Here is a 25,401-nt window from a genome sequence, read left to right on the forward strand (position 1 = left end):
ATATTAATGAATAATATTTATTGTTATGGGTCAGCTGTGCCACCCCCTCACCCCCTCTGCTGTTTCTCTCTCTCTCTCTCTCTCTCTGGGTGTGATGCTCTGTTCCCCTCTTGCTGCCAATCAGCTTGCACACCTGCGACTCATCCACTCATCAAGCTCCTGCAGTTAAATTATATTCCCTGGCTCTACACCCCAGTCTCCGCCACATCGTTCAGTTCGCCAACATGGTTTACTTCCAGTTATTGTCTCTGCCTGCCTGCCTGCCTCGCTCTGTGGCCCGCCAGCCTGCCTGTCTCGCCCAGCGTCTTGCCAGCCTGCATCGCCTGCCTGTCTCGCCCAGCGGCTTGCCAGACAGTTTTCCAAACGACAGCTCAGCTCTCTCTGACTGCCCCGCTCCACTGTTGTTCTGGCTCCACTCAACATCCAACTAATACTTCCTCTTTGTACAGTTGCAACGCCATGTGCCTGAGTCCTGCATGTGCCTGAGTCCTGCTATCTTGGTCCAAAAGTAATTAACCCTAACATATGTATTTGGTCAAAGTAACTAACGGATTTTAAAGTGGTCATTTGAAACATCTTGTCGAAAAGGGTTAAAAAAAATGATTTACGGACAAAAGTTAAATGTCATGATAAACCTGGACAATGAAGTTTAGCAAACATTGATTCAGCTATTCAGATAGATGTTCAGTATGTTTTAATAACTTTGGACAAAGTCTAAAAATGAAGTCATTAACCGGAAAATGTTATGATTATGGCCAATAAGCAATGACATGAATGGCCATGGTATGGTTCTTTAACTGTACATATTTACCCTTCAATTTAAACTAACATTCCCAATTATATGTTTAAATCCCTCTTACAACTTGTTCTTATCATTGTTCACTAGTCTTTGTAAGAAAACTAAGATCACCTTTATTTCACAACCTCAAGTACAAGCAACATAGTTTCAAAGTGGATTGTAAGATCTCAAAATAATAGATAGGTACAATTATGAAAACAGGCATCTCCTAAACTCATCACAAAGTCTACCTTTTAAAGAAGCAGAATTTTACCTGAATGCGTGTTATTGAAGTTTACACATAGTCAATGAGATTGGGGGGGGTTGCTCACATATGCAGGTTGCATTTTACATAAGAAACATACTGTAAGTTCTATAAGAAAAAGGAACAGAATTGTTATAAAACTTTTTAAAAGAAATAATATTTTCAGGGCCCAAAATACTTTTTTCAAAGATTTGGCCTATTTCCCTTTTCAGTAATAGGCCACCAGCAGCACAATGGAATGAGTGATGGTGTTATGTAGATGAATAGAACATCTATTCAATATGATCACTCTTATCGCGTATGATAATCAGGTCTATTGGGGGATAAACATAAGCTATAGATCCATATGGGCCCATAAGCCTATTTACATTAAGCCCCTGGATTTATCCTTCTTTTCAACAGAGTTTTTCTTCGTTTTCAATGAGTGTGTCTTTCTACATCATAGGAGCAGTAGGAAAGCTGAGAGGGAGACCGTGTGGGAGAGGCAGACGGTAGGGAAGCTGACAGGAGGATGTACAGTAGTGTAGGAGAGACAGACAGGGGGAAAGCTCAGAGGGAGACAGTGTAGGGGAGACAAAAAGCTGAAAAGGAGACAGTGTAGGAGAAACAGACTGTAAGGTAAGGTAGTTTTATTTGTATAGCATATTTCAACAAGGCAATTCAATGTGCTTTACACGGAACATCAAGCAAAGGAAACACTTATAGAATGACATTAGGATGCATAAAACAAAATAAGTAAAAATGTACAGATACAGTTACAGTGCAGAAGAGAAAAGGAAAAATAACTCGATCGAAGGCAGGGCAAACAGAAAGATCTTTAGTTGTGAAAAAAATCAGAGTGGCAGTTTTCGGATAGTGTTTTTTTTCAGATATGTGGTGCATAAAAACGAAATGCTGCTTCCCCACGTTTATTTTGGGTTATAGGGACAGAAAGTAGACCTTTGCCAGATGACCTGAGAGGTCTGGATGGTTCATGATATCGTACAAGATCAGAAATGTATTTAGGCCCTAAACCATGTAAATACAATATAATTTAATTTGATATGATTGAACTAAAGTCATAGGTGGAAAAGATTATACACAAAACACTCAAATATTACAAAATATTGAAACCGATATGCACTTTGCCTATGCAGGAGTGTAGGGGTTAGTCTTTCTTGTGACGTACAGTAGATGCAAACACACAAGAACACACGTAGGTGCGCGTCAGATTCAGAATCAACTTCGTCACATCACAGGTTTACAGGCGTAAAGAAAGAAGTGGGTGAATGTATGTTTTTTTCGTGCAAGCTCCATCATTTTGAAGCTTTCAGAAAATGGGGGAAAGATAGAGATAAAAGAAAGAGCAAGGAGAAAAAGCACAGGGTAGTAACATGTCAGGAAAAGGGACAAAAATCTAAGCTATATAGATATACATACATATAGGCATACATACAGTAGTCGAAGGTAATAGTATATACTTGTACATGATGCTAGACAAAGTGCAGCAATAAGGTGAGGTTAAAAATAGCAGAAAGTGCAGAACATAAGTACAGCACTAGAACAGTGACAGGGGTGGCACACATGCCACATGTATCGTAACGTAACATAACCACATAACATAACATAGCCACATAACATATGTTGAAACATAACATATAACTAGGGGTGAAACTGTTAATTCCCCCAAATAGTGAAAATAGCAGATCTGCAAGGTGACAACGCGTCACACGCGTTACACATTGTGAGCTTGTACTGTAGAAAGATGGTAAGTATAAAATAGTGATTAATCAGACTAATCGATTTTGGCAATTATAAAATATATATATATATATATATATATATATATGTGATTCCCGATTATTTGATTAATTGAAAGAGTAATCAATAGAATAATCGCAGATATTTGATATTTGCAGCCCTACAGTATACAGTATATAACATATTCTATTCTAGTTTAAATCACTAGTTTAAAGTTGTCTCCATATGGGCATGTTACGTTTGTGACCCCCACGCATGGTCCACCCACAAGTGCATGCACACGCACTGTACACAAACATGTACAGTACCGTACACACCAATAAGCACACCCACACGACATCATCTCTAAATCCAAGTGAAATCACATAGTTTTAGACTAGCATTGCACAGGGTTCATCTCAAGTCCTCGGGCTCTAGGAAAACCCAAACCTCCACCGCCTGCATGCATTCAGAATGCATGAGTTTCCCCTCAGCGGCCTCCTCTCTATTCTGCAGCACAAAGTATAGATTCTATAGGTCCTGATTTGAGAGCCAGGGAGCATTTTGAGAAGGAGAGGAGAGCAGGATTTGGAGCAGACTGCAGAGGGGAGCAGCCAGAATAGAGAGAGAATATCAGCTGTCCTGCCTGCCAGCCTCACTGAGCTGCTAAGCAGGGCTTAACGATGCCTTGGGGGGAGGGGGGGGGGGGGGGGCTGTACGTGCGCGTGTGTGTGTGTGTGTGTGTGTGTGTGTGTGTGTGTGTGTGTGTGTGTGTGTGTGTGTGCGTACGTACGTGTGTGCGTGTACGAGCGTGAGTGCGTGAGCGTGCGTGCGTGTGTGTATTTTGGTGCAAGCGTGTATTTTTCTGTTCTCCGTGCAAGTGTGTGTGCATTTTTTGTTGGATTTCCTATTTTATATAAACCCCAAACCAGTTATCCATGCAGAGGGGGTCAAATAGAGGCCAGCTAAGCTGACAGAGAGTTGGAGGGGGGGGGGGGGTATGGGTTGAACTTTGTTCAAGATTAGTTGATTCCTCAGATAGCTAGTCACTTCCTTATATAATAATAATAATAATAATAAGATTATTTAAAAGTTAGTATTAAAAATATGAAACATAAATCGCTTAATACTTAACACCCTATATACTTACCAGGGTCCGCCAGGGGTCTATACTTCTATACTGCTCCTTTTTTCCCTCAACACAAAATCTCTGCGCCAGAAATAGCCAGCAAGCTCACAACACGTTGCGTTGCGACGTGTTGTGAGCTTGTAGAAAGTGCGCCCCAGAATAAGGACGCTATGGTTGAAAGTGATGTTGAACTGGTAGAACCCTCGATTCAGCAGCTACCTGGGCATTATACTGTATGCATGATACTGTATGTATAATTAAAAATACTGACCATCGTGTTTATCTCTTGCTTCTGTGCTCTGTGATCGAGAAACTGGAAGTATTTATTTCATTTATTTATGTAGAAACAGGAATCAAAATCACACTTTTAACATGGATTCTGACAATATATATATAAAAGCCCTTAAATTTGTTTATGTTCCAATCGATCCTAATGAATAGAACACAGAAGCTATAAATAAAGATGATTGACAATATTTTGACTTGTTATGTACAATATTTGGACTTATGTCATGTCCAGGCTGCTACACAACCCAGGGTTCTAATAAAGTTCAACAGTGCTTAAAATGTTATGATTAACTCTCATAAAATAATAATAATATATAGCGTAGATAAATTGTGTCCCCTTTAGTTGTTTGGGTATTTGCTTCAGATAATTTGTACATACTGTATGTAGAATTTGTCCTCTGCATTTACCCATCCCATTAGGAGCAGTGGCTGGCTGGCTGCCATTAATATGGCACCCGGGGAGCAGTTAGGGGTTAAGTGTCTTGCTCTGGGGCATTTCAACACATAGATATGGGGCGGAGCGGGGGGCCAACCGGTGACCTTCTGATTCCCTGACCCCGACCTTCCAATTTCCCCCCTTTTGTTCCTCTACCCTCTCAGCTACTGCCACCCCTCTTATTGTTCTTTTCAGTGTCACTGTCCTTTTCTAACTGTCTTACCATCACAATAATGCTAACTAGTTCCACTAGTAGAGGTTTGTGTCCAAGGTTCGACAACCCGAAGCCCAACCACTTTGTTTTTACACTAAACTAAAATGTGCAATAGGCCACCCCCACCCCCGAAGAGGGATGAGGCCCGACATCCTAATTAATGTAGCCATCTCATTGTATTGGGGTCTAATGTGCAATGAAATGTCACATCACATCTCCTCATGGCATTCCAGAATGTATTACATTCCCAGAATTCCTAGCAGCAACCGCCAAGCGGAGCCCAGCTGGTCTCTGCCCCAAAGCTGCTTATTGGGGAACGGAGGTGGTGTGTGTGTGTGTGTGTGTGTGTGTGTGTGTGTGTGTGTGTGTGTGTGTGTGTGTGTGTGTGTGTGTGTGTGTGTGTGTGTGTGTGTGTGTGTGTGTGTGTGTGTGTGTGTGTGTGTGTGTGTGTGTGTGTGTGTGTGTGTGTGTGTGTGTGTGTGTGTGTGTGTGTGTGAGAGAGAGTAGGGGGTTTGGGGATGTTACAGTATTGTACGTCTCATGGCACACTCTTCAGTCTGGCTGAGCAAAAGGATGAGAAAGAGTGAGGTTGGTGAGAAGGAAAAGGAGGGGTTGAGGGGTTATTTAAGGTGTTGTTACATATGCTGAATTATCTCACTTCCCCTGAGTATCTATCCCACCCATTGGCACTTAAGGCTGCAAGCCAGAACTTTTTTTAATGAATAAAACTTCATTTTAACCACTTAAACCCTATACTGAATACTCTGGGTCCCCCAGGGGTCTATACTTGGGCCCCTCCTTTTATTTTATTTTAATTTTTTACCTCTACATGAAATATCTTAGATCACTTTGGTGTTTAACGGAAACCAATTGTTCTCCATGCAGGGGGTAACTGCAGGCTTCAATACTTTGTAATCGCCATCATAAAAAACTACTGAAGGAAACGTTTCTGTTGGATTGTAGGAGGAACAGGTGTGCTTCTTTTTTGGCTGGTTTACAGCTGGGTGCTCTGCCACAAAAATAACTTCTATAGAGATCCTCCCAAAACGATGGGGAAAAGTATTCAGGTACTAAGAATTAGCTAAACAAATAACAAAAATCACCTAAAATGTCATCCTTGTTGAAGAGTTATTTTCAGACACAAGAAAATACATGCTGATGTGTTTTGGCATAGAGCCTTCGGAGCATGTTTGGACTCTCTTTTAAAGGGCACATGATGAAATCAACAACAAATACTTACACCTGAAAAGCTTCTGTTATTGCCAGCCCAGCATAGCTGCAAAGCAATGTGAGACATTCTTTCCTCGCAATAAAATCCAGAGTGTAATTAACTCAGTGAGTTACATTAACACTCAGGATTTTACTGTGCTTAACTCTCGCTGCGACAGTATGTGAGCAAGTTGTAATGCAGTGATTAGAATGAAAACCCTTCAGGATGGAAACAGCCATCTCCTCTCCATCATATCTGCAGTCCAGACATTCCTACTTAGTTAACGACAGCTAATCTGTGCTTGCGTGCATGTGCGTGCATGCGTGTGTATGCACCCACATGCATGGATACACAGGCACGCGTGCTCATCCATGTGTATGTGTTTATGCTGACAGATATCCTCTTGGCTTGAGTCACTGTTTTGACTTCCTGGTTTTAGAACAGATCTAAACTGGCTGTGGCAACCATGGATATATCCACAATCCAAGTGTGTGTGCGTGCGTGCGTGTATGTGCATGCGTGCGTGCGTGTTTAACTTTCTGTGAATGTGCATGCAATACGAGGGCATGCAAAGTTCAAAGAGAGAGGGAGGTTCGAAAGAGAAGTGAGGTAGAGAGACATAAATTGGACTGAGAGTGGTAGCCAGAAAGAGAGGGAGAAAGACAGACAGATATCGGTGCCCCTGGCAAACTGTGCTCATGGTTGAGTCATCAAACCCAACTATCCCCTGCCATAATACACTTTAATGTGGATGTGAGCGAGCTACTTACCACTTCGCTGAGGCTATCCACCCGAGGGCAGGCTTATCGAGCCGAGCTGATTGGATGATATGAGGGCAGTGATGGATGCCGTGTGATAATTTGTGACTAATGCCTACTGCTAGGATTCCCCGATATATAGTGTGGGGAGAGAGTTGGCTCAGACCAGGTGTGCTGCTGGCGTGACTAAACTTTGTTGGTACACAGCCATTCTGTGAACCGTTGAAGGTCACTGCTCCATGTTTTGGTTCCTTTGCGCCTGGATAAACTCCAGTGTATCCTCAGCCATGAATTCTACCAAACCATCCATGGCAAACACGCTTTGTGGCTGAGTGTCATCCATGTTTGACATGGTAATTTCCTCACGTCACGTGTACCCTAGAATCCCTCTGGGGTGAACATTCCACGAAAATATTCTACAAGCTCAAAACGCATCACAAGCTTGTAGATCAGCTATTTTTGGTGAAGCGATTTGGTGTAGAGGGGGAAAAAAGCGGGCCAAGTACAGACTCCTGGGGGACCCGGGTCAATGGAGTATATAGTGTTAAGTATGTTACAGAATGTGGTGGAACTTTAGCTGGACTGACTGGACGGCTGCTGTTTAACCCCAAGGGAAGATTTGGCTTTAGCTTGCGTTGATTGGTCAGCTGCCGTAATAACCCTAGGGAAGATACGGCAGCATAGGTTTATCAAAGCCCCCCTACAACCTACACAGTAAAATCCTCAGCTTTAATTTATCGGTCTGTAACTCCAAGACTGGACCTTGCGTTCCATTTGGTTACAATCTTACAATAAATGCACTGAATCTCTGTACGTACGTCTTTAATCCACGTAGCTCGAGAACAGTTTGACCGACCGACTTCAAATTTGCCACGCACGTCGCAGACGACCCGAGGGAGGGCAGTGCCTGGTGTCAAGTCGGTCGATAGGCGGTTGTCGCGAACCGCCAGAAAAGGCTCTGGCCTCTGCCCAAATAAGCCAAATGATTGCCATGGCAACCCCAGCCTAACCTTGATTTGTCAAATTCCCCACGCCTGTCGAATTGCCCACACCTGCCATTTGATTTGCACTCTTCAAGCATTCTCCACACATTCTCCACAGACGTTTACCACTGCTTAAGGACTCCCCCCCCCCCCCCGATATATTGATAATAGCCATATACTGATAACATCAGGAATCTCCATATATGGCCATAAATGGGTCATGGACAGACAGATACAGAGATCTACATATATGGGCACAAAAGGGACTAAGACAGAGAGACGGTTACAACGGGTGCTCTGACAACGGGTATAATGGGTATTGCATGCATTCTCTATTTGCATCGTTCCCGAATAGGCTGGTGCCCAACGGGCACTGTTCCAGTGAGTGTTAAATGAACACTCAGGATTTTACTTTGTACATGTGGACAGATGCTTTTTATGCCACCCTCCACTGCTCCCGGAACTTCCAACTACAGTAGGGTGGGACTCGTCTTAACCCTACAAACAAACACAGATTTAAACATGCTAGAATGTGTTTTGCCTGCAGACTATATAAAAGAAAGGCATTATGGGATTATGGGAGGTACATTCCTGGCTGGGATGGAACAAGATTGTGTGTGTGTGTGTGTGTGTGTGTGTGTGTGTGTGTGTGTGTGTGTGTGTGTGTGTGTGTGTGTGTGTGTGTGTGTGTGTGTGTGTGTGTGTGTGTGTGTGTGTGTGTGTGTGTGTGTGTGTGTGTGTGTGTGTGTGTGTGTGTGTGTGTGTGTGTGTCTGGACATGTGCCCATTACATGGCTTTCCGTTGTCCATTATACTTGTCCTTGTCCATTACAGTACACAGCTTTATGCATACTATGTAAAGCATATGAATGTGTATCCATGAATGCGTCCGTTTGCGTGCATTCGTGTGTGCGTGCTTGCGTGCGTGAGTGCGTGAGCATGTGCACAAAGAGCGTGGGAGGTGTCAGCAGGGTAAGCCACAAGAAAATCACCCAGAATCCTCAGAATGATCAAAGCAACAGTACATGCCACTTAGAGAGGGTTTGAGACAGAGGGAGGGAGAGAACTGACAGAGAGACATGCAATGAGAACAAGCAAGAGACACAGACAGACAGACAGACAGACAGACACAGAAAAAGTAAACTGTCTGTTTCTTCAGATCTCTCCCTGGTGTCCTTTCTGTGTGTTCTAATTCTATGTTATAGATTGTTCAACTGAAAAAAGGGGTTGGTTTCTGTCCACTGTGTGTCTCTCGTGTTGCTTGCTGCTCACAGTCTGACTTTTGCTGATGGTTTCTGTTATACATCTCTGCACAGAAGAAAGCGTGCGGGGACAGAAACTGGACAAATAAAATGTATAATTGTAGGCTGCAATTCAAAATGAAAAAAATATTTTCCTAGTAGTTTGTGTGAATAGCTGCACACGGACAAGACAGACGGACTCAGACAAACACGACCGAATGCAGGATCTCTGCCTGCATGGCAGAGATAATGACCTCACCAGATGCTTGTCAGAGCAGGGAAGTAAGCAGATGTGTTGGTCTGTCTGTGTTGCCACACATTTCTTAATTCCATGTTTGTTATGTTCCATCTACACTACAGTATCTATCCAACGCTCTTTCCCTTTGTTTATGTGCGTTTCATTCACATCTGACCCCTGCACACACACACACACACACACACACACACACACACACACACACACACACACACACACACACACACACACACACACACACACACACACACACACACACACACACACACACACACACACACACACACACACACACACACACACAGCTGTGTACTGTCTAGCACTCCTTGAATTCATACAATCAAAAAATCGACATGGACCCGTCAGTCAACTCTCTCTGAGTTTGATTTTCTCTCTTCCCCATCATTTCCCTCTCCCACACGGTTTCTCTGACACAGAGCTGGATTTAGTTGTTTGCGAAATTAATTTTTTATTTTATTTATTTTTTTCATTTTAAAATTGGTTATTGCTATCAGTCGTAACCCATGTCTTTTCAGCTGCTGGTGGATTGGGTTATCATAGACCCCCACTGGAACAAAAATAATCATATTGGTAAACGTGCATTCCGTATCACAGACAGACAGACACAGACGGATAGATATACATACGGTAGATAGATAGATACATACATATCGTCTCTGTTAGGTGGAAACCTCATATGTCCAAAACTCTTTTCAGGATTCAAAATTCAAAAATAGCAAGAGTAGCAGATCTACAAGCTAAAATCTTTGAGCTTGTATCTGCTACTTTTTATACTTTTCTGTGAAAAAACACACAAAGGTAAATCTGAAGATAAGAGGTTCCTGCCCGACAGCAACAATATACATAGATAGACAGATTAAAAAGAACAGTTTCAGTAACCCCCACACTATCGTTTTTGCCGGCGTAGGTCCAGAAGCAAGTCAGAGCGCTACTGTATGCTGATTGCTGAGGTGCACCTGTAGAGGGCCCATCTAACTGGATTTAGGGTACTTTTTTGCCTAGAATTGAATCTCCTCCTCCACGCATGCACGCGCACACGCACACACACACGCACACACACGCACACACACACACACACACACACATGAACACATTTTGTCAAAATGATGTACCTCTCTTTCTTTCTTTCTTTCTTTTGTTATTCAAGAAACAATGGACCTCATTCCTAAGCATAAAGAAGGTCAGCCTAAAGCAGAGATCCACAATTAGTTTTCACCGAGGCAGAAATTATGTATGTATGAGTATGTTAATACAAAATAACTATTATATCCACAGTGGTTGGAGGTGATCTCCCTTCTCTTCCACTGAGAAATTTAGACACTGGTGTCAGGTAGAACACCTATAGGTTGACAAGTAGTACCGCCGGAAGCTCATTATCTCCCCTGGTCACGTATGCAGGGATCCCCTCTGGGAAGAGTGTTAGAAATGTCGTCTCCCACCTGGGCTTGGAATCCCGGGTATATAGGACATGAGACGTACAGAATTTCAGCTTTGAGTCGCTTCTCTGATCGTGCACTGAATGTTCAAGAGCTGTCCTACTCGATGGCCTTCTGCAAGTGTTAATATTTTTTGGGTATTACTCTTCTCATGCTATAGGCCTACTGAATGACCTCTAGCGAGAAGCTGGTAGGAAGTCCTCCACTGTGGTGCCTAGCTCAGGGGCACCTCGTCAGTGTAACTCATGACTGGACGTTGTAGCCTGGTAAACCCTCCCTCCGGAAATCTCATTTGGAATTTGTTTCAAATGAGATTTTCCGGAGGGAGGGTTTACCAGGCTATGGACGTTGCGGGTATAAAACTCGTAACCCTCAATTTGCAGGTTGGCCTCTGAAATTGTTTGTGTGCTGTGTGCGTGTGTGCATGCATCCATCCGCACAAGGATGGGGGTGGAACACGTTGGTTCTCAAAGTGGGGTCTTAGGACCCCAGGGGTCCTTGAGGGGGTACCAGGGGGTCCCCAACAAAATGAGACAATATTGCATCAAAATCAGTTTAACCACTTGAACCCTATAGCCTACATCAGCCATATGAAAATAGCCGATCTTGTGAGCTTGTAGATCTGCTATTTTCCAACATAAACTTAGAAACTTAAAAAAAATGAATATTTTTCTTTACATTTTAACAACACAAATCATATGGGGGGGTGTCCCTGACACAACATATTTTCAGATGGGGGTCCGTTGCAAAATATATTTGGGGGCCCTCCTTGACATGAAAAAACCTCCATGAAGTGATGAAATATTATGAAAACATGAATAGATGTGGGGTGCAAAGCTCAGCAAAGCTCATAAACAACACACAACTTAAAGTATCTCAAAAATCATACCAGCACAAATGATAACATTTACGGCACACAATGTAGCACAAATCCAGCAGTAAAGAATGACACCATTTTTAATTCATGTTTTCATCATATATGGGACGTGCTAACATCACGGAGGTCATGAAACACTGTGTGAACATCTGGTCTAGCAGCAGCAGTGATTGCAGGCAAAAGAAATCACCTCAAGCCGTGATTGGACTTGGAGAGCCTCTCTCTCCGCCTCCGCGCGTCGCGTCCCCAGATTGGCAGTTTTGTGCGCCGTGCGTGTTCGTGTTCGTGTTCAACCTCTCCAAATCCAGAGCGCTCTTCTCCTCTTCACACTGGCTGCTGCCTTGCCTTGCCTACCTATCCAGTATCTCACTGTCTGACCGGCGGGGACAAAAGCGACACCGATGATCTCTTCTTTATCACTGAGTTTCATGTCGCTGACGACCCATAGCTACTGTCGGTTATGTTTGTGATGTTTGTTTTATAGGATATTGTATTCCTTTATTTTATTTTTTTACATTTTTTTGATGAGCCATGCGGGCTCGATGGAGTTGTATCGGGGTATGCGGGGCATCGTGGACCTGGTTTTGGAGTGTAGCTGTCCTCGGAGCGTGGTGCATCCCCGCAAATCAAGGTAAGGCACTGAAGGCAGACCTGTAACGGCTGTATTATTGATACAGCCGTTATACTACGAAGGTGTGTGAGCTTTGTAAAGACCTGCTACTTTCGGCGAGCGTCGCGGAATGACTACTTGAACCGGAATACTCGCACATCAAGTAGAGACTACACACACACGTGTGAATGACAGGATGGGCTTCCTTTTTCGGAGGGGGTTCGATCCCGTTTAGGCAGCACGGTCAAGTCCAAGTCTGGCAGGGGGATTGGCCGACAGCGTTTGACAGTGCAGTTGTCGATAAGACATTTGTCTAGAACACTGTTTCCCAAACAGTGTGTCGGGTCCCATTTGTGGGTCGCGGACACATTTCTATGGTTCACGAGTACATTTCAAAACATAATTATTTTTTGGGAAAAAAAACAAAAAAAATCCCCAAAAAATAAGAATTAAAACTTAAACAAATGTTTAAGAAGTAGGGAAAATAGCAGATCTACAAGCTCACAACGCGTGAGCTTGTACATCTGCTATTTTCACTAGTTTGGGTACCGGGAAAACGTCAAATTTCTTCTTTGGGTCTCGAGCTAAAACGTTTGGGAACCACTGGTCTACTAGCACATAATTAACGATGACAGCTGTAAACTGTTAGTTTGATTTACCGTTTCCGTGTCCCAGTACTAGGCTACAGACTAATAAAAAAAAAACTTAACCTTTGTACATTGAGTGCCATGATAATGACTTCAGACGCTTGAGTTATTGCACCACTTCTTTGAAACACAATTCCAGCCTGGTTAAAATAGTTGCCATTATTTGGCAATAAAATCTAACCATGAAATAACTCAAACAACATTGGCATTTGTTAGTTGCAGTGCTTTTCTCAGCATTTATAGTTGTGTAGTGTTAGGGTTATTACCAATTTTATTGTTAAGAGGGAAACAAACCCCTGTCGGTTAATGGGCAGATACAAGTGGAACACTTCCAACAAAGAGACTACATTCTTGTTTTAATGCATATACAACCAACTCCATGGCCCCTGTTGTGCCTAAATGTGTTGTCACCATCTCTGATAATAAAACACACCAGTGCTTCACAAACATTTTCATGTCAAGGACCCCAAAATTGATATAGAATTGGCCGTGGACCCCCATCTGAAAATATGTTGTGCTAGAGACCCCCAGAAGAGAAGATTTATGTTGTTTTTTTTTAAAGTGACGCGCTGTGAGCTTGTATAACTGGCATTTGTAAATAGCCAAGGTATCACGTTTTGCTGGGGACCCCCTGGAACTCCTCCAGGAACAACTAGGGGTCCCCGGACCCCACTTTGAGAACCAATAATCTATATATCCCACGCTGACCTGACGGGAAGAAGCTCTTTCCCACAGCTATTGTCCCCGGAATCAACAGCACTTAAATGGCCTGAAATGAATGCATTGTTCAAGGCTCTGCTATCCGGGCAAGGACGACATACATCACTGTGTGGTTATCATAACATGGCAGATTTATTATTTGTCTCCGTGTTCACATTATTGTTCACTTAGCGCATAGGATTGATCTGGCTCTGCCATAAAATCCTAAGTGTTAATTTTACTCTGAGACTGTACAAATGTACGGTTACATTTGGTTAACGTCTCAGTTACAAATTGATAAATGAACACTGAGGATTTTAATTTGTAGCCGTTCAGTCTTCTCGGGGAAAGAGTGTGAGATTGCAGCACTCATATCTGAAGGACATCATTATTGCAGAGAAAAAAAGACTGCAAAAATCTGTGCCAGTTTACCAAGCCTGTGCGCACACCATCATTAAGTGAAAACTCTAGCCTACTACAGCACCAAATCCCCTAATGACTTTAGGTCAGTAGTACATTGCCAAATGATATATAAAAGAAAGGTGACAGTGATTAACAAGACTATAAGCATAGCCTACCAATCACAACCACTAAAACATCTTAGAAATTATCCTTTGAAATGTAATGGGCTGCACAGCAGACCAGCATGGACTGAAATATGCTGATGGTTGGCCCTCGGACAGAAAGTCTATATAGCCTACTATGTCTAGACTAGACAGTAATTAGTGTACGCGCACACACACACACACACATGCACATGCACATGCACATGCACATGCACATGCACATGCATATGCACATGCACATGCACACGCACACGCACATCCACACACTGGGAGAATGGTGTCTTGGGAAATAATCACTTTTAAGGTGACGGTATTGATGGGATTTGTGCCTCTTAAAAGACAGCTCCTCTGGGCTGCCTCTGTGAGGCTGATGTGAGTTGGACAGTGAATGTTTATAACTGGAAGTTAGTGACTCAATGGCAGAAAGCTGGACCACCAAGCATTTGGTATTGTTTTCACTCCTATATATGCATGGGGTAAGAAACACAGTATGGATGGACAGATACAAAGTAGAATCCTTTGATTAATTTAAATGTGCAACTCAAACCCGAAATGTCTACCACTAAGACGGAACGCCCACTTGGGCAATGAAGATATTGCGCTTTGAGCTTCAGGCCTACTTGTCAACCACTCTGTTCTTACCTGAACACATAATCTACCTTTCTCAGTGGAAGAGCATGGAGACCACCTCCAACCACTGCAGAATAGATGCACTAGTTCTATTGTATAGCCTACTCTATACCAGGCAGATTGGTTAAAATAAAGTTCTGGATTGCAGCTTTAACTCTGAGAGAGCACAAAGGTAACTACACTACAGGTCCGTTTGGTTACATTTGACCCTGCGGCTCATAGTTACAAATGGACAAATGAACCCTGAGGATTTTGCTGTGTAGCCTCCACATGTGTATACACACAGCCACAGGGCTTCTGGACATGTCATTTTGAACTGTTTCATGACTTCTCCAGGTCTTGTGTATATTCTGTCCTCTACATTTGACATTACCACAACAATATAAATAGGAGAACAATTAATATAGAATGCAACTTCCTAAAGCAGGGGTTCCCAATTTTCAATGCCACGGACCCCCAAATAGCCATAGCCTCTGGCTGCGGACCATGGCCATAAACCATAAAAAGGTGAATTGAGTGTGGCTTTGAAAATTGGGAACCCCTGCTGTAGGAAGTTGCATTCTATATTATTCTCCTATTTCTAATAATAACAAATGTGGCCTTAGATAACCACTGTCGTGCAGTACACCTCATTCAACAACACACACTGGCCAGGGAGCCTATGTTAACAAAAGGGAGCCTAATCACTGTGTAGCGCGCAGAACTGTGGGGGAGAGTGAAGGCCCCGATTAAAGTAACCATTATTGAATAGTCTCTTACTGTGCTATGATATGCAGTCTAATAACGCAGTTCTGCAGTTTGCTCGAGACATCCTTGAGGAACCACAGGGGACTTTAGCCCCCACTGCAAAACAGTGTCAACCTCTTAAGTTCCATTTTTATACTCGTAAGTTAAATGAACAGTCAGATTTTATACTGCACAAACTATTTAGCCTGACGCTCAGCCTACATTTCGTTTCAACGTGCATTGGAACACATGTTCTTTGAAAAGTAACAGTTTTGGACATACAAGGTTTCCACCCGACAGCGACAATATGAGAGCATACTGTCTTTGATATTGGCAAACTTTCATAGCATGTACAGAAGGAGACAATGTACAGTATTGTGTTATTAATATAATGTTGTTTGATTTACTGTTCCTGACTTCACTGTTGAATCCTGAGTCTTTATACATTAGTAACTCAGTGTGTATATGTAACCAAATGGAGCCATAATTAGGATACATGTATACACTCTCAGAGTTGAATTAACACTCAGGAGTTCCAGGGTGAAATGAGTTGAGAACCAGTGTGTTCATACTTCATAGATAAATAAATCTTTATTGATCCCACGAGGGAAGTGTTGTCATGGCAGTGCCGCAGTATGTATATTTAGTACATTCTTCTATTTGTTAGTACTTGTCTTCTAAATCTGTGCCACCACACAGTGTTTCCTGGTGTCTCGCGGCAGGAGGCACACTTTAAGTCCTCAGTTTTCATTTAACTCGGAGCGTAAAAATGGACCCAGAAATGGACCAGGCGGTCCATTTGGGGAACAGTGCACAGCAGACAGCAAGCAATGACTGTGACAATTAATGGCAGCAACATGGGGAGTTCTTGACCCAACTCTGTGTGTGTGTGTGTGTGTGTGTGTGTGTGTGTGTGCGTGTGTGTGTGTGTGTGTGTGTGTGTGTGTGTGTGTGTGTGTGTGTGTGTGTGTGTGTGTGTGTGTGTGTGTGAGAGAGAGACTTTGTTATGTGTGCATCTGCCTGCCTGTGTGACTGAAAGAGGTTTGGAGCTTGCTTGCGAGATAGGCTACTTCAGTTACAGTTGTGTGTGTGTGTGTGTGTGTATGCCAATTTGTGATCGTTTTATCTAAAGCACAATAGGCGGTTTTCCTCAACATCCAACGGAAGCAAGAAAATGAAAGCATGTTGGGGACAGAAAGATGCTATCTGCATATAAAATCCACAGCCAAAGAATTGTCACATATTATTCATTTATATGTAGGATTGTAAAATAAATGTCACTTTAGACACAGTGCAGGAACACTGCTTTTGAATGCAATGGTCCATTGCTACTGTTTCAGAGTTAAAGGAGCACTTCACCCATTCTCAACCTTATCTTCATATAATTGGTTCTCACCAATGGACATGTCCATGTCATTGGTAGACGGGTTTCTGAACACATGAGACCACCCCTGAGACACAGAGTGAGTACACAGAAATGGTGGCATCATATAATGAGCATTTGTGAGGACAAATTATATGAAGATATGGATGAAAATGGGTGACCTGCTCCTTTAAATGAACTCATGCACAACAGAAGAATGTAGCCCCCAACCAAGACAGTGCTTTGACAGCAATTAGATAATAGTTATTTGTTCATTGATGAAGATGATGAAACAGTATTGCTTGTGAGCAAAACACCTGAGACAACTAATTTCAGTGTCACATATTCTAATTGTATTTCTGCTGCTGACAAAGGACTGTTGGAGGAATTTCTGTGTCGCTAATTCATTGCCCTCCAGCAAATCAATTGCCATTTTAATTGATCAATTTGTGAGCATCAACAGCTTGATGCTGTGCCAAATGTCATGCATCTCAATTAGGGCCTGCTATTGTCTCCCATCAGTAAAACATTTCTGTCCAGCGGTGAAATACTTGGGCCAGCACACAAGGGAGTTTAAAACCTGACAGTTTGGTTGCTGATGATAATTTTGTTTGGTCAAATCCCTCTTCAATATAAGAGAGAGAGAGAGGGAGAGAGGGAGAGAGAGAGAGAGAGGGAGGGAGGGACCGAGGAGACATTAAGAACTAAGAGTCACTGAAGGAGCAGATACAAATAAAAGGTGTGATAGATTCCTCATTGCTTTCATCAGTAGCAGGCTGGAAGACCTCTTAGACAAGATTATATTAGAGATCCGTCATGTGTTGGAACACTAATTCATCACAGCCACTGGTCAAATAATATTTTATAATGGGTTCTTATTATATAACAGTTCAATCTGGCAGATATTTTGCCAGGCAATGGATACCGCTGTTTGATTTGATCTATCGATCACGTGATTGTCATGCTAACAAAACAGATTTATAACATTCTACTTTCTCAAGAGATTAGCCATAGCTGTAGCCACTCTATTTATGAAGATTAGCAATACACTGGCACAGGTTATTAAAACATTAAACAGAATAACTGACACTTGTATACAACTTGTCATCACAAACCTTAAAGTAGAGCACCCCATACATCAACCACTTAAAGCCTCTATTCTTTGTAGAACAGACCTGAGTTACAACCACTTGGACACCAAATCTCTTTGCCAAAAATTGCATATCTAAAAGCTCACAGAGTCACAGTGAGCTTGTAGATTAGCTATTTTTGGCAAATGTTCCCCCCAGAAGAATAGTCACACTGGCATTCACGTTTTTAAAGGTTTGACATTGTGGATTATGTCTGATTTAAGCCACTTTTTCACAGTTAATGATAATGAGAATGGAGATTGTAACCTTGTTTAAAAGGATTTTGATGTTCACTGATAGACTGAGAGAGGTAACCTACCCTTCATGATCTAGTTCAGCATCACTTATCTGTTCTTTATGGCCTAATTAGATGTCTAATCACCTCCTAAGGACATCTTTTATTAATCTCTGTAGAGCAGGCGAGACACCAGGAGAAGAGCAGCCACGTGTACATGTGCTCGCCCACATACTGTGTGTGTGTGTGTGTGTGTGTGTGTGTGTGTTCACCCACATAGGTTTGTGTGTGTGTGTGAATGCATGCATTGGAGGAGTCTCAGGGTGTGTGTGTGTGTGTGTGTGTGTGTGTGTGTGTGTGTGTGTGTGTGTGTGTGTGTGTGTGTGTGTGTGTGTGTGTGTGTGTGTGTGTGTGTGTGTGTGTGTGTGTGTGTGTGTGTGTGTGTGTGTGTGTGTGTGTGTGTGTGTTTATGTGTGCACGTAAAGGGACACGTGACGTCTGTCTGTCTGTCTGTCTGTCTGTCTGTCTGTCTGTCTGTCTGTCTGTTTATCTGTCTGTCTGTTTATCTGTCTGTCTGTGTGCTTGGCTATTGACAAAGTGGGAGAAGTTGATAATGTGCATCATCACGTATTTTACAACACAGCTTATCAGGGTTCAAATGGTACCAAGAGTATTGTAAACAACAGCTGGTGTGCTTGGATATCAATGACATTTATGAGGTTCTTTGGCCTTCGTGGTTGATTAGCCAAATGGTGTACACGTTGTTTTAAATGGGAGTAGGGTTGCAAAATGTGTACTCGGATCTCTGAAAACAAATTTCCTGGAATTTGCAACGACCAATGGAATAGTAAACTGGTTAATATATTTTTGAAACGGAACATTTAAACAAACCTCATTCTAACAGGACTTGAGTATTGCAAAAACCAAAACAAGATCTTAGTTAATCATGAATTACAGTATATTGTATAGTATATAACGTTTTTTATACCACAAAATAATGACCCACAATTGTGTGTGTGTTTCCACAGTGAACCTACTGGATTCTCGCTCTGTGGCCGGGGACCTGGGCTGGGTTGCGTACCCAAAGAATGGGGTGAGTCTCTGTTTCTCTTCCCACTTCAGACTACAAGTTTGCAGAGTACAGGCCAGGGGCATGGTGGTGCAGGGGTAAAGTTCCTGCCCACCACCGTGGAGAGACCAGGTGGTGGGCATTGATTTGATTCCTCCACGGTGCCTCGGGGCTGGCTGGGTGCTCCAACAAACACAATTGGCTGTGTTCACGGGTGGGAAGAAGCCAGCAGGGGGAAGGTGACTCCTAAAGGTTGGTCAGGGCGAGATCATTTATTTATTTATTTTCTAAAAGTAAAGTGCGGGAAGTACTTTATGTAGGTAGGTTACATAATTCTGTTTCAATAAATTTAGCTTGTGGGTATGTAGAGTTACGTGATGATGGTAATTATAATGTTGACGGTATTCGGACTATCTCACGAGCGCGCACGCACGCACACTCACACAGCACCTAACACTTTATATCCTGCATTGTGAAAATGTTATTGTACTGCATTTATTTCTAAAACAAATGTATTGTTCTATTGCTACAGTACTTTATTGCTATTCCTATTGCTATCTTTTCTTGCCGCTGCGCTACAAGGTCAAACATGATCCGAAAACCCAATAATTTTACTCTGTTACACTTGTACTGTATAATGGGACATAACGATCTTGAATGTTGAGTCTCCATTGTCCAGCAAGGTAATAAAGAGGTGATGAGATGAAAGGTGGGGGGCAGGGAGAGGAGAGGGTGAGTGGGGGTGGGGGGCAGGGAGAGGAGAGGAGACGGGGTAGACTGGAGAATAAAGGGCAGGTGAGGAGGAGAGAAAAGAAGGGAGCGGAGTGCAGCAGCGTGGCAGCGAAAAGGTTGTAGAGGATGCAGAGAAGTGGAGAGGGCAGGAGAGGAAAGGAAAGGACACTTGAGGAGAGAAGAAAGAGGCCAAGAGAGGAGAGGAGTGGAGAGGGTTACGCTTAATTTAGACTCTGTTTTACGGCAGGGTCGTGCGCCGAACACGGCAGATGCACAGCACAACCACACAACGCATCACATTGCAACGCATTGTGATGTTGTAGATCTGCTGCTGTTTTCCAGGGACTGAAGAGTGGATGGAATGACCTTATTGAGACGTGTGACATTACACGCCCAAAAAAAACTCTCCAGTCGTCTCCGTTCCAGGCCAAAGTTCATTTCCATTTCCCAGAACCTTCAGGTTGTTATTAGCAGGCAAATTGAATTCATGAATAAGACATTGGTATTCACCCTGGAATATCTTATTCTCTAGCCGTGAATTGAATTTCCACTTAAAAAGCATTCCCTGTGCGATGGCTAATTAGAGAATCATTATCCAGAATAGGAATAATGGAGGTTATTCACACCATCAAATGTGTATATTTCTTTATGAAAAGGGTAAAAAAATTAAATAAATAAATAAATAATAATATGTGTGTGTGTGTGTGTGTGTGTGTGTGTGTGTGTGTGTGTGGGTGGGTATATAACACACACACAGATACGCAAAATAATTAGTTAGCCTTCTCTGTCTTCCCTAGGTCCTGCTTTTTTACTTTTTCTTCCCCCATCTATCTCTCCATCTTCCCGTGTCTCTGTAGCTACTGCTCACGAGAGAGAGAGAGAGAGAGAGCAAAAGAAAATGTAATTCCCTTTCATTCCCCCTTGGGTCATAACAAGTGCTCTGTTTTTAAATGGAGAATTAATTTGCCTTTTCCTATCCATATGGAACAATCTCCCATACCATTCCTGTTGCTGAACCCAACACACACATCCTATATACGTACGCTCAAACAATATGGCTGACCACAGCGCTTTTCAACTACACCCCTGTGTAGCGCTGTCATGGCCCCTTCTCTGTTCTCTGTGTGTGTAGACACCGGTGAGATAGTGCTGACGGAAGCAGCCCTATACAATCATATTAATGAAGACATGATTATGGTGTGCGTGTGTGTGTGCGTGTGCGCACGCGTGTGTGTGTGTGTGCGAGCGCGCGTTATTATACATTACATCTGCATGCTGTACACGGCTGGAAGCAGGGTGGATGGATAGATTGAGGGAGGGATGAAACATGGAAAAAAAAACATCCCAGCAGAAACAGATCATATATGGATCTGATAACACAACGTTATCATCTAGTAATGTTTTATTCAGCTACAGTACAGAATAAGGTGTGTAGCCGGATATGTGTGTGTGTGTGTGTGTGTGTGTGTAAGGGGTCTGATTAACAAATATGTTTTCATTGTGTCTGACAGTGAAAGCAGAAGGAAGAAATCTGTCAGTTTTTCTTATTATAATTTGGAGGTCCACCATTGTTGATGATTGTTATCATGTTTAATATTCATAAGACAGGGCTGCACAGTATAGCAAACTGGCAACGGGTGTATGGACTCATGTGTTCTCTCCTTGTTCACATGATGACAGACATGCTTAAACACACACACACACACACACACACACACACCCTCACACATACGCTCTTGGCAGTAGCAGCAACGCTCTGATGCTAAATAAGACATTGAGGAAACACAGAAGCTCTTTTTAGGATCATGTTCCAGATGGTTTGTTTCATCTCTCGCTTTCCACCCCCCCCACCCGGCACCCCTCCACATTCCTCTCCTCACTTCTTGTCTCATCTCCTCCGCTCTTATGTCGTCTTTCCCCTCTTCTCTTCTCTTCTCTTCTCTTCTCTTCTCTTCTCTTCTCTTCTCTTCTCTTCTCTTCTCTTCTCTTCTCTTCTCTTCTCTTCTCTTCTCTTCTCTTTTCCTCTCCACAGAGCTCAGTCATCCCCCAGATTCTGGGGATCTCCCATCCCTCATCTTGTTTCTTTAATTTACTGCCGTCACTCGTACTTATTCACCGTTTCAACATCACTGCACCTTTCTCCACCACTCCCTTACACCCCTTCGTCTCGCTCCCCCGCTCTCATTCCTACCTGCCTTTTATTTGTCACTATAGTCAAATCACTCCCCATGTCTCTGTTCCTCAGTGATCCACTTGTTTGTTTTCCTCTGTAGTTCTTTCCCAGGATTCAGATTTAGTTTTTTCCCCCTTTTTTTTGTACAATACAGAACTTCCCTTTTTTCTCCCTCCATCTAACATTTCACTCATTTTCTCTCTCCCCATCTCTCTATGTCCCTCTCTAGTTGTCACTTAATGCCCTCAATTCCTTCTTTTTCAGTTTTCTTCTTATCAATGTCAATCCATCTCCATCTACGTCACACAATATCACACAGTATATCGATATTTATCATTTAACGACTATCATCGTCATTGTATCATCGGATGATTTCTATCACATCACAGTGGATAGTAGTGTTGACTTGCAGGTTCTCCATGTTCTTGTAGGTTTCCTCCCACACAAAAAGGCATGTGTGTTTGGAACATATTCTTGCCTGTACAGTTGAGCAAGGCATTTCCTTATTGCTGCTAATAATCCCAACAGACCCTGATCCTAAACCTAGTAGTTTGGATGGGTCAAATGCTGAGGACATAATATGCTGTGGTATATGCAAATGTGCTGCGCAATGAAATAGAATAAACAATTTTGTGAATGTATACATTTACTCTGCAAAGCAGTTACTGGGTTAGATTTGTGAAAGACTTGAGAATCCCAGCTGACAGTTGTAGTTTGACTCCCTGCACTGCTCACCATGCAGTCCAATGTGATGATCACGCTGTATTTGACATGTGATTTTTCATACCTAAGCACATGTCATGATATTTATCGTTATTGATAGAAGGTCTTCTGGTTATAGTGACATTTATTTTTCTTCATATCACCCAGCCCTATCTCTTATCATTTCCCCCATCCCTCTCTGTCATTTCACCCTCCCATTTTTCTCAATCTTTTTTTATGCACCCTGTAGAGCGTCATAACATAACAGATCTGGAAAAAATGCACAGATGCTAAACCCATTTTAGATTAGAGAGGAGGGAGGATTGTGTGTTTCATGTATACTTCTTTTTTTTGCAAACTGCACTACAATGTACATGAAGCAACTGCCTTGGCCAAAACATATCCCAGCAAATTAGTATGTTTGAGAATTTGCTGAAATGACTCTTATAACCACAGTGACAACCACAAGCACATTGTTTTGCATTGCTAAAAAACAAATCTTTCATTAATCCTCAGTCTAGAGCAGTAATTTCCGACTTCTTTCACACAATAAACAGTATTGACACTGTTCACTTATCCATTTGTAACTGTGAGGATTTTGTGTGTAGGACCCAAATGATATGTCCCAGTAAATGTATCAGAACAGTGTTGTGAAGATTATAGCTATTGTAAAAAATAAAATCGTTGTGACGTGAGGTGAGGTGCGTTGGTGGAATATACACGTACACAGATCAAAGAATTCAAAACACCTGTGCACTGTCTTCACTTGCTCAATAAAGAAAATTATGCCAAAACATTGGCATAGTGTAAATTCTACTTTATAAGAAACAATTGTATTAGTTTATTAATTTGTCTCTTTAACAATAGCAAAAGAAGGAACAGCATAGTGCTGCCGAGCAGTGTACATATGATAAAATGTGAATTGTGAACATTTACAGTGTATTTACATATGAATGCCACCTGCCACTCACATATGTTTTGTATGCCCCAAGCCGTGGGCATACAGTGCCATATTCAGGACAAACTGCAAAGGGTCCTGTGCATACCGCTGTTGTTAGACACGTGCCATGTGGCTGAATGGCCACACCACTGTGCCGTGGGCTTCAACTTATCCGTGCCCGTTTTCACTGAACATCTGTACCACGCTGGAGCCACGCTGGCAAAGCACGGCATGCATTTCCATTTTCATTTTGTCATGGCTCGGATACGGTGAAAGGGTGCTGGCATGGCACACACAATCATATCTCATACCGGGCTGCTGTACAAGTGAGCAGTGCTTTTGCTGTGGAAAAAATATTGTATGCTCCTAATCGTTTATTGTCAAAGTGGTCTTATCACATTACCACAGTAAAATCTGGAGTGTTAAACCACTTTCAACCTCCCTATTCTGGACATGTCATTATAGGCAAACATATTTCCAAAATATTTAAAGATCGTTGTGTAATTAACTTGTAAGTTCACTGTACACCTACCAGAGCTGTTGGACTGTTGAAATGGGTTACTGTCTCCTGTTCCTTTGTACTGACACTGATGAAGCCCAGATGGGCAACACGTCTGTTGAGTACACCAGACAGATTTTATCTGCATTTGCGTGTGCGCGACATTTCTCTTCTTGAGTTATGAAGAAATGCAAACAGACTGACAACAAACAATTAAGCCTATAAATCACTGATGAGAACAGTAAAATGCATCTGCATTTAATTCCTGGCTCATTTCATTTACGGGTCTTTAATTTACATACATTTTCAATTTATGTGCAAAATGTTTCCATCAGAGATGTAAAAAGGAAATCTATTACTATCTCTGTGTGGAACACTTCAACCAATGACAAACTAACCATTACTAGCATAGCAGTCAACACTTAAGTTTTAATTAACAGGCTCTGATTAATAATTAATTAAGCATCCTGTATGTAGGAAGGGGCCTATGTTCTTCTTTATATGGCAATGTTTTCTTTACTTTGCACTTATAGGTCATAAAAAATCTAAATCACAACCAAGATCACAGTTTGTAGCCATATCAGGCTGGGCAACATACTGTATTCTGTCTGACATTTGCGAGTGCTCACTTGTGCACACAGCTGCCTTTTGTGTGTGTGTGTGTGTGTGTGTGTGTGTGTGTGTGTGTGTGTGTGTGTGTGTGTGTGTGTGTGTGTGTGTGTGTGTGTGTGTGTGTGTGTGTGTGTGTGTGTGTGTGTGTGTGCGTGTGCGTGCGTGCGTGCGCCCGCGCATGTTAGCCTAGGAGAAACAGCAGGCTTCCTGTGACCTCTAGAACACCTCTCCTCTCCTTCCCATCTGCTTTGAAGTGGAGAAAAGAAAATCACTGCTGAGGGCAAAAAGAGAGAGAGAGAGAGAGAGTGTGGGTGTGTGCGTGAGAGAGCATCACAGAGGGAGAGAGGTGTACAGTAGAAGACAGTACAAAGACAGGGAGGGCAGTTGTAAAGTTGGAGAGACAAGACAGAAAACACAGGAGAGAGAAGAGGCCATAAGAAATTGGGTAGTCGTGTTTG

The 25,401-nt window shown here is 42.5% G+C and overlaps 1 protein-coding gene across 1 annotated transcript in view; it reads left to right on the forward strand.

The window, feature by feature from the left end:
- The first annotated feature begins 11,975 nt into the window (after positions 1-11,975).
- Positions 11,976-25,401, forward strand: part of epha5 (EPH receptor A5) — a 121,624-nt gene continuing 108,198 nt past the window's right edge. The window contains exons 1-2 of the mRNA XM_084047043.1: positions 11,976-12,241; positions 19,245-19,309. Coding sequence (XP_083903169.1) covers positions 12,142-12,241; positions 19,245-19,309 — 165 coding nt within the window. The 5' untranslated portion in view covers positions 11,976-12,141. The remainder of the gene's footprint in view (positions 12,242-19,244; positions 19,310-25,401) is intronic.

The sequence above is a fragment of the Gymnoscopelus microlampas genome (genome assembly GCF_963454915.1).
Source record: "Gymnoscopelus microlampas genome assembly, chromosome: 21".
NCBI classification, from domain to species: Eukaryota; Metazoa; Chordata; class Actinopteri; order Myctophiformes; family Myctophidae; genus Gymnoscopelus; species Gymnoscopelus microlampas.